Below are 10,428 nucleotides of genomic sequence, written 5' to 3' on the forward strand. Positions count from 1 at the left end.
GTATTGTGTCATATGCAACAAATTTTTCGAATAAAACATTTTCAATGGCGATACTTAACATTATTCGCGAGTGTCATTTAATATTATTCGCGAGATTTATGATAAAGAATGAAGAAACATTTCTATACGTAAGTATAATTACGATTAATTTCAACAAAATGAATCTTATGTTATGTACAAATAAATCGCATTGATTATTTTACAATTTTGCATACGGTTGTTGTAATTTATGGTGTCGCGAATAAGTCTTTTAAGAATTAGTCGTATCAAACGCACAAACTTTCAAAGATTTTCATTATTATTTTCGTATATTTCTATACAATTAAATAATAATCATCATAAATAATCAATTATATTATGATTTCTCTTCGATTAATCTGTATTATCAAATATTTAATACCTAATCGATGAACTCTAACATATTTTTCCAACAATATCCATTGCTATCTTTTTTGAACGTGAATCGAATGACATAATAATGAACGAGAAAGAAAGAAAAAAAGAAAAGAAGAAAGAGAGAGAGAAAGAGATGAAAGAAGCTCATTGTATTTAAACGGCAAAGCTGTCTCGTGACGGGGCGAAATTAATAAAATATTCTAAAGCATCGCGTGCCCCTTTCAAATCGAATAATCGTTTGCTACGTCGACTCGAACGTTTCCTTGTGTTGCACGAAGAATTTTTTTTTCATGTGTATCTCTCTCTCTCTCTCTCTCTTCTTCTCTCTCTTTTTCTCTTTCTCTCTTTCTCTTTCTTTTTCTTTCTTGGAGAACACGAGAGAAGAAGAAGAAGGTTTTGTGCTGCCATATTGGTGAACCAAGTTCAACAGAGTGTATGTGCGTGTATATAATTTACTGGAATAAAAGTAAAAGAAAGATAAATTGGAAGGTAGAAAAAACATAAATATATTTCTATATTCCAGAAGAAATGGAATGTTTAAGAAGTATTATTGAAAATATAAAAGAAAGTAGGAACATATAGCACGAAGTGAAGTGAATGAAATAAAAGCAATAAAGTAAATATTGTAAACCTAGGTCCACTATATTTAAAAAAATAGAAGAGAATAAGAAAATATAGCATGAATGATACAAATGAAATGGAGTGAATAAAACAAAAGCAATTAAATAAATATTTTCAATTTATATCCAATCTATTTAAAATCAAATCCATTAACTGGGCCAATAAGCTGTAAATAAATAAATTTATCTAACTATTTACATATTTCTATATATTTTTATATATTAGGTTGCCTGGAAAGTTCGTGCCAATTAATAAATATATATTTAATTTAATATTTGTTAATATAAATCCAATTTTTCTCAAAATCGGCAAGAACTTACCGGAAAATCTGATAGTATTAGCATTGGGTTAACTAAAATATTATTATAAATGTATTATGTATTAATTATTAAATTTATTTATAGTTTATTACATTGTTATATATTATATTATAGATGCTATATCATTTGAACGTCCGGCATTTGTCCAATACATTTATTTATGACACCGCCATGGTATCACCGAACAGCATAATGTTATGTTACGTATAACTATTATATATTATAATCATTAATTATTTATATATATAATATATTAAAAATATTAATGTAATACGAACTTTCCAGGCAACTCAATTATCTCTATAAATCTTAGAATATATTTTTTTCTACCTCATATGAAATGTATAAAAAAGAAAAGGAAGGTGAGATAGAGAAAGAGAAAAAAATAAAAGAATCACAAGGATAGAAATAAAGAAGAAAGAGGAGAAGGGGGTGGAAGAGGAAGCGGAGGAGAAGTAAAAGGAGAAAGAGATAGAGGAGGAGGAGGAGGACGATGAGGAGGAAGGAGAAGGGAGAAATAGCAGGCCGCAATGTCCGGACAACGCTCCCGCGACGCTGGGGCCAAATAACGGTCCAAACCACCACCATAATACCAGCAGAACCACCACTACTACCATCACCATTCTACCAAGTACCACGTTCGAATGGTCCTCACGGTCCTTCCTTCTCTTCCTCTTTCGTTTTTCTTTCCTTCTTTATATCTATGCCGGCATAGCAGAGAGGATCGTAGCATAACGTGTATGGGCGTACCTCATTTCTTCTTCTTCTTCTTCTTCTTCTTCTTCTTCCTCCTCCTCTTCTTCTTCCTCTTCATACCTTTTCTTTTCTTCTAATTGCTCTTTGTCCGACTACGAGAAGTCTTTCCTCGTAGTTAGAGAAACGGTGAATATTGTAGACCGCTGAAGTAGCCTATTGGAAAAGTAAAAAGACACAGAAGTGGGGAGAAGATAAGCATGGAATACAAAAAAGACAACGGAATTATTACGAATTTATACTTACTAACCTCGAATTTATACTTTCCAACAACAGGTTGTCGTTAAATTGAATTTAATGAAATATCAAGGACATTTAATGGGTGAACTCAATGAACGGTATTATTTAAATATGGGTAAAATAGATGGGCCAATGTTACGAGACAAGAGAACATTTTCTTTTTCAATTCCAGGAATATGATTAGATTTGTGAATTCAATCGCAAATTTATACTTTCGAACAGGTTCTCGGGTCTATTCCATTCCATTCAATGAAGTTTCAAGGACGTCGAATAGATGAATTTAAAAAGCCTTTCTAAAACGGTTCGAGCCTTGTTTATAATGGGGGTGGAAGAGGTGGGACGATGTTCCAGGACATGAAAAAAATTCTTTGTGAACTCTACGAGATGTATGTACGTATGTATTTGGGTATATAAGTGTTTGCATATATGCTCCCGAAGAGTATATCCTGTCTATTGAATTCAACGGACTACAGTGCGGATACGAAGGCTCTTTCGGATCCTGAACGATCAAAGATTCAAGAAACTCTCAAATTACGAAAAAGCGTTCCTTTTTTTTCTCTTTCTCTTTTATTCTACCTTTTGGAGGGTTTCCTACACCTGACTGGCAAAGCTTTGATATGAAAATGTTCATCTATGAACGAGCACGTGTAGTCTCTCAGCAACACGTAACTGCTAACTACAAAAATTCGATTGAATGTAAACAAATTTAAATAAAGATATATTGCTCCAATTCTTGACCATCTTTTGTACAGATTTTTCTATTTATTTTTGTTCTAGTAAAATAGACGTCACCTGTAAACCTCTGACCGTGTAATTTTTTCTTTGGTTCCCTCACATAAAAAATAGAAGAAAGGAAAAAGAAAAAGATGGAATAAAAAACGAACAAATTCAACAAAAAGAATATTCTTTTAGTGGTCTATCCCAGCATGATGTCGGTCAGAAATTTTATTTCAACGAAGAGTGAAAGGTATATGCAACAGGAACAATTTTTAAGAAGAAGATGCTAGATCAGGTCGAATTTCTTTTCACGCGGTGGGCCTTTCCACGCCTTTAATTCAAGATCATTTTCTTCTTTCTCTTCTTTTTTCAAACGTTCCGAAAGAAAGCAAGAAAAAGAGAAAGTTAAGAAAAAATATGCAAGAATCTTCACGTAATAACGAACCGAAAAAATGACGGGGGGTAGGGCACAACGCATTGTAAATCATTTTTGAGAAACCATTGAATTTTTGAAATAATATTCACGAGAGTTAGCACGCTATGGGTGGTATGATTTATTTTCCTTTGATTTCCTTTTAAACAGAACATTATTCGACCATTACCTTCAAAATTATCTAAAAAAAAAACCCAAAAAAGAAAATAAGACGAAGATTTTTTTATATTCTCGATAAATATGTCTCAAATTTCATTTTTCTTATTATCTTTTCTTTTCGGCTTAGTTATTTGTATAGAAAAATAAATACAAATTGTTGATGAGAGTAAAAAGATAATAAAAAGATAAAATAATACATGTATGTACATTTATATTCACTGCAAATAAAGTGTTTTCCGACATTTTCAATCACATTCACTTCGTCTACTTGTATATTAATTACATATTCTTACGTCACATTTCTACAGGAGGAAATTAACAGTCAATTACCGATCAAAGAAAAATAAATTCTATTAAAAATAACACTTATTTTTAATAACTTTATTAATCAACGAAGCACGTAATCTTCTTTGATCCAACAATTTTTTTCTTTATCGTTTCTTAAACCTTGTTTTTGTTAAATTATGCATGAATTTGATTGGTCATCGTATTGTAATAAAAATGAAACCAGTGACAATTGGTCAACGTTTGAGTTAAACGGTGTTAATAATTTGGAATATGAGAATATTTACCAAAAATATATATATATATATGATAATTTATCAAAATACAAAATTATTGATAAATTGATGATGATGTTCAGAAATATAATTGAGTGGAATGCATATTCAAAAGCATTACAGGTGACAAATATTATTTTAATTCGAGAAGTGATTATAACTTATAATACTAATCAATCTCACATTACATTGATATTCCTCATTATTCAGAAAGAATAAATCAATCATTATAATGTCATACGTTCAGTTATGATATTAAAAAAAAAAGAAAGAAAAAATTCAAATTTTTTCTTATTTTACTTTTATGCAATCGTTGGAGCAAACGTTACGTCGTACGGACTGTCATAGAGAAAAAAACGGTTTAATAATATCTATAATTACATAATATTATGCTAGGTAGCGTAATACTGCAAATCTAATGTTACATTATGTTGGATCTATGTAAAATAGTGTAGTATCATGTTACCGCATTCACGTTATTGATGCTACTTCAATAAAATAACAAGGTTACTTGATAGAACCTTTTTTATGTACTTCTTCTTCTTCTTCTTCTTCTTCTTCTTCTTCTTCTTCTTCTTCTTTTTCTTCTACTTCCTCTTCTTCTTCTTCTTCTCCTTCTTCTTCTTACAATTAGACAAGAGGGACTTAATATGAGAAACCGTTTTAAATATAGTTAATTGTAAAATTGTAGGATAAATAGGGTGTCCTGTAATTACTGGTACAAACGAGGAAAAGGTATTTGTACATGGAAAACTAATGGTAAGTCGAAAATGTGAAATAAAATTTGTTCATATAAGGCATTGTTGTTCAGAAAAATAAATTTGAAAATAAATTTATTACCTGTTGATTTCAATCGATTTGGATAATGTGAAATTGGAAAATTTTGTCAAATTAAAATCAAGGAAGAGAAAATTCAGTAAAAATAATGAAAAAATAATGTTAATGAATTATTTCAGAATGATATTAATAAAAAGAATAGAAACGAATCGAGACGCCATTTAAAAAGTATCGTGACGCGTTAATAAAAAAATGTAAACGAGTAAGAAAAATGACTAACGATAATTCTGAGAATAAAAAAAATGTTAATGAGAAAACCGGAAAGAATCGTTTGCAATATCCACGGTGTGACCACGGTGAATTACGAGTACGTTAGCGAACTTCCGCCAAATGTGAAAAGATCTAATCTGAGCAACTCAACTAGCGTCGTATCCTCCTCATCCTCGACCACCGAAGAAAATCGGTCTCGGTCGTCGATCTTTAAATGTTTCCTCGGCCATGACGAATTGTACGACAATATTCTACCACCAAAACTTAGCGATACAAATTCGAGCACGACATTGTCTCATTTTGAACCTGCAATACTTAAATGATTCCTTTATGTATTCTGATGTTTGTGCATACATACTTGATTTAATCCGTACAGATGTCTTCATTTTCTTCCATTTGCTTATAACAAAAATATAATTTTTTATTTTATTTTTTTAACCTTAATAACAAATTAGTTAATTCCTAAGTAACGTTAATAATTATTAAATGTATAAAAAGACTGTGTTTTATTCAGATTTTAAATATCATCTAAGAATTGTTGACCTGCTATATATATATTCATGCTATTATTATTATTCATTTTATGTCATATATTAATGCACAGTATCAATAATTTGATATATTTTTATATGATTATTTTTGCGTACAAAATTGTTGATTTATTATTCCAAACAGAATGATTATTTGTTGTTTGTTTTATTGTTTTTTATATTAAATATATCATAAACTGTCAAATATAGTCCTTAAAACATAAACTTCCATGAATTTTTTATATTTGCCGAAATTTCTGCAACTTTCAAATTTAATTACGCGAGCCCTTATGGGAATCTTTGAGAAGCCCTGTTATATACAAAAGGTAGTTGTAGCATAAACGAGTTTCTTCCTATCTTCGATTTGTAAGATCGAAGCTCTCACAGGAATAGTTCTGTTACAATCGGGATCAGTAAGGTAGGAGTGCGTTGAGGCGTGGTACACGCCGTCTGCTGCACCTTATTTTCTTTGCCAATGTGAAATATGTATACGAGATTCTATAGCTTTTCTTACGATACATACATATATATATATACAACATAGAAAATACATATTACGATATTTTTATCACATACCGACATCGGAAAAAGAAATTCTTCTATATTTACGACATTGCAATATTTCATTTGGATATTACTTTTATAAGATCAAAATTGTAATAAATAATTCTGATATAAAACTTTAATCGAAAAATATTTGATGTACATATTAGTGTTTATTTTTTATGTTATTATTTTATAGACAGAATTAAAGAAAATAAATAATTTAATGTAAAAATGAAATCTAATTTTTAAAATCAATTGTTATATACAAATATTTGATATATTTCCTGAAAAAGTATGAAAAATCAATTTGTTCTCATCTAACCTGGAAACAAATCCTAAAGCATAAATTTATATATACACATATATATATATTAGCAACTGCTCTTAGACATTATAGTTTTCTGTTTTTCGAATTCCTCACGGCACTGAGGCAACATCGACAAAAATCACGGCCGGTTTTCAGCCTAGCATATGGCAGACGTTACCTCTCTAGTCGAAGCGTTTATCTTCTGAAGCTGGTACGTCGTATGGCAGCTATTATCCGCATCGTCGCCGACAAATCAGAGAAATGAAAACATAATCGGTAAAGAGCAGCACGGCGGGGTACTAAAGAAGATGAAGAAGAAGAGGAAGAAATTTTTGCGAGACGAATTCACCGGCTAACAAAAAATGTAGAAGAGAAATAATAGAATGGAATTTGGAGTGAATTTACTTCCTTGTTTGTTAATTTAAAAAAAAAAAATTCTTTTTTAAAAGAGAACATTCATAAATTCCTTCAAAGCTATTAATAATATAATTTGAACGTGTAATGGATTAAAAGAGTAAGTGAAATAGGAATAAATTTTCTGAAATATCTTTCTAGCGGGAAAATTTTTAAATCCCTAAGAATAACGCGACGCGTCCATCTTGAAAATACAATTTCAACATATAACGGATTAAAAAGAAACAAGTCAATTTGGAGTAGATCTTTTTACTTAATTTGTTACTTTCTTAACATTAATTTGTTCTTTAAAAAAAACCTTTTTAAGTACTTTCGCGACGTTAACACGACACGTTCTTATTGAAGACGCAATTTCAACGTGGAACGGGTTAAAGGCTCTCACATAGCTAGCGTAGATAAAGATCGTAAGGTTGGCCATGAACTTTGGACCGTGAGAGAAGTTTTCTTCGCTTAACGAGCTACTCCGAAGTTCCCGCGCTTCCCAACGATATTCTAACCCACCCTGCCTGTTAGACCTTCCCTCTTTTTCTCTTTTCTCTTCCTCCTCCTCCTCCTCCCCCTCCTCCTTCTCCTCTTACTTCACCTTTTCTATGGGATTTTCAGGATTTATGTAGAAATTAACTGGCACGATGTACTTACTTACCAAGCGTATATACGAGCCGAGAAATTTATTTATGCGTCTATTACATGCCACCCTTTATTGTCATGAATATTACTAACACCACACAACTGTTTGTTCTTAAGACATTAATATTAATATTTACAGGTTAACTACTTAACTAATCTATTCTCGTTAATAACATATATACGTATTTGATTTTTATTTATTTTAAACGCCGATAAGTCTGTGCGATTTTTTCCAAGTGAATTAATCGTACAGATTTAAAATGGAGAACCTAATATTTAATTTTTGGAATTCTGCATTATCGACCGTGCAGAGTTACAAACTTTATCTAATTATTTTGTATAATCAAGATGACTATTTTTTATGTAAATTGTGATAAATAGAAATAGTGAACAGATTAAATAGAATAAAATGATCGTAGATGCTTACCAAGTAATCAACACAAGTTCACTGACTTTTCAAGACTGTCTGATGTGATAAAGGTGAAGAACGTATAATAACATCTTACATATTACGGTAACATCGTAAAACCGTTGACTGATGCGGATTAATGTGTGCGTACGTGTATAATCATACTTTTCTAGTATATTTCATAACTTTTTAGTTTTTTACCTAAACATTTATATAATATCATGTTATTTGTTTTTATATTATTCAGTGAAATTAATTTGATTTTGAAAAATTAAAAAGAATATACCTTAAACACTTCCATTTGTAGAAAAATTTAGATTCGAAGTTAATTAAAAAACGTACGAAAATGTCTCTTTTGTTGTTAGCTCTGCGTTCTGCGTCTGTTTGAAAATATAAACAAATAATGAACGGTACTTTCGGTAATGTTCGAAAAAAGATTTTAGTTACCTGATTTATCTCTAAGCGGCGCTTCAATCGCTGTTGATTTCACTGGTGTGTTTATCCTTGGCGATAAATGATAATTAAATATATGTTATGAGTTTTATAAAAGATTAATCCATAATAAATTGAAATATATCGTATATACATTGTGTTGATAAAATAATCTTAATAAAAGTAAAATATTTTAATAATAGTTTGTAAAACAAACTTAATTGTATAGGTTGAACACGTGGTCTTAAACTTAACCTCAAAGCAAAAACAAAAGATGGGTAATCGTAAAAAGAAGGTAATAACATATATTTATTAATTATGCATTATTAATATTATTTAAAAAAAAAAAAATTAAAATATTTGATCATTTTAGGGACGTTGTGTTAGACGAAACAAACAATTAAATACAGAAGAGAAGCCTGAATTAGTAAATGCTCCTCATTCGTTTGTAATTCATCGTGGTTTACCAGGAGAACACATAATAGAATTAACTAAAGATTTTCGTAGAGTTATGGAACCTTTCACTGCTACTTCATTGAAAGCTCGGAAACGTAATAGTATTAAGGATTTTGTATCAGTTGCTAGTGTTTTCCATGTTAGTCATTTATGTATGTTTACGAGAACAGACCTTGGGATGTATCTTAAACTCTGCAAGTATGTTTATATGTACATTATTAATTTCATTAATGACATATAACTTTTAGTGTTAATAACATTAACCAATGAATATTTATACAACAGGTTACCCAGAGGACCAACGCTCACCTTTAAAGTACATAATTTCTCTTTAGCGAAAGATGTAGTATCCGCTTTAAAAAAACAAATGGTCTTCGAAGAAGCTTTTAAGCATTCTCCTTTAATCGTATTAAATAACTTCAGTGGTGAGGGTATGCAGTTAAAATTAATAGCTTCGATGTTTCAAAACATGTTTCCGACAATAAACTTAACCAATGTAAGTTTGGCTTATGAAGAGTCTAAATGTGTTTTTTGATATATTTGAATGAATTGAATTTAACGCAATGATTGTCTCATATTTGCAGGTTGACTTAAGTACTATTCGTCGTTGTGTATGTTTAAATTACAATACAACTACAAAAACAATTGACTTTAGACATTATGCTATTAAAGTTGTACCCGTTGGTTTGTCCAAAAGTGTTACAAAATTAGTTAGAGCTAAAATACCGAATCTTTCAAATTGTCAAGACTTTTCAGATTTTTTGACTAAGTCGACAGTGTCTGAAAGCGAAGCTGAAGATGATCCTAATAGTCACATTACATTACCACAGAAATTATCTTCTCGAGGAAATCATGAAAACTCAACTAGTGCTATTAGACTTTCGGAATTAGGACCAAGGATTACGTTACAATTAATGAAAGTAGAAGGTGGACTTCTTGACGGCGAAGTTTTGTTCCATGAATTTATTCATAAAACTGAAGAAGAAAAACTTCAAATACAGAAGAGACGAGATGAGAAGAAAAAACTCAAAGAGAAAAGGAAAAAGATACAAGAGGAAAACAAAAAAAAGAAGGAATTGAAGAAAGAAGAACTTAAAGAGAAATCAATGAAGGGAATGTATAAGAAAAAAGAATTGGTGGAAGAAAGCGTTGTGGAAGAAGATGATGATGCTCAATATTATCGAGAAGAAGTTGGAGAAGAACCTGAAAAGGGTAAATATATTATACAAATTTTTATCATAAAGTTTTATAAAAATAATTGATAAGAACGTCTTTCTATATATATAATAAATTTATAATTTTCAGAATTATTTGAAAGAAAGGTTGGTCAAAAAAGGCAACATAAGTTTGTACCAAGGTATAAACAAAAAAAATTCAAAAGAAGTACATCCGAAAATGAATAATTAATAGATTTTTATAAAATATAAAAATAAAAAATATAATATAGGCTAATAAAATTGT

General features: G+C 30.1%; 1 protein-coding gene across 1 annotated transcript; it reads left to right on the forward strand.

Annotated features, from left to right (window-relative positions):
* The first annotated feature begins 8,554 nt into the window (after positions 1-8,554).
* On the forward strand, positions 8,555-10,399 carry LOC122516222 (protein Peter pan). The gene is made up of 5 exons (XM_043633858.1): positions 8,555-8,806; positions 8,885-9,165; positions 9,253-9,463; positions 9,552-10,179; positions 10,273-10,399. The coding sequence occupies exons 1-5, from the start codon at positions 8,786-8,788 to the stop codon at positions 10,368-10,370; spliced, it is 1,239 nt and encodes a 412-aa protein (XP_043489793.1). The 5' UTR covers positions 8,555-8,785; the 3' UTR covers positions 10,371-10,399.
* The last annotated feature ends 29 nt before the right edge of the window (positions 10,400-10,428 follow it).

Source organism: Polistes fuscatus, unplaced genomic scaffold (genome assembly GCF_010416935.1).
Source record: "Polistes fuscatus isolate 324 unplaced genomic scaffold, CU_Pfus_HIC Scaffold2, whole genome shotgun sequence".
In the NCBI taxonomy this organism is placed as follows: domain Eukaryota; kingdom Metazoa; phylum Arthropoda; class Insecta; order Hymenoptera; family Vespidae; genus Polistes; species Polistes fuscatus.

What these genes read in the sequence shown, in the direction of transcription:
- LOC122516222 (XM_043633858.1), top strand. Translation starts at nt 8,786, where the DNA reads ATGGGTAATCGTAAAAAGAAG. An exon ending in ATGTATCTTAAACTCTGCAA is followed by an intron (nt 9,166 to 9,252) that starts GTATGTTTATAT and finishes TTTATACAACAG; the next exon opens with GTTACCCAGAGGACCAACGC. An exon ending in TGGAGAAGAACCTGAAAAGG is followed by an intron (nt 10,180 to 10,272) that starts GTAAATATATTA and finishes TATAATTTTCAG; the next exon opens with AATTATTTGAAAGAAAGGTT.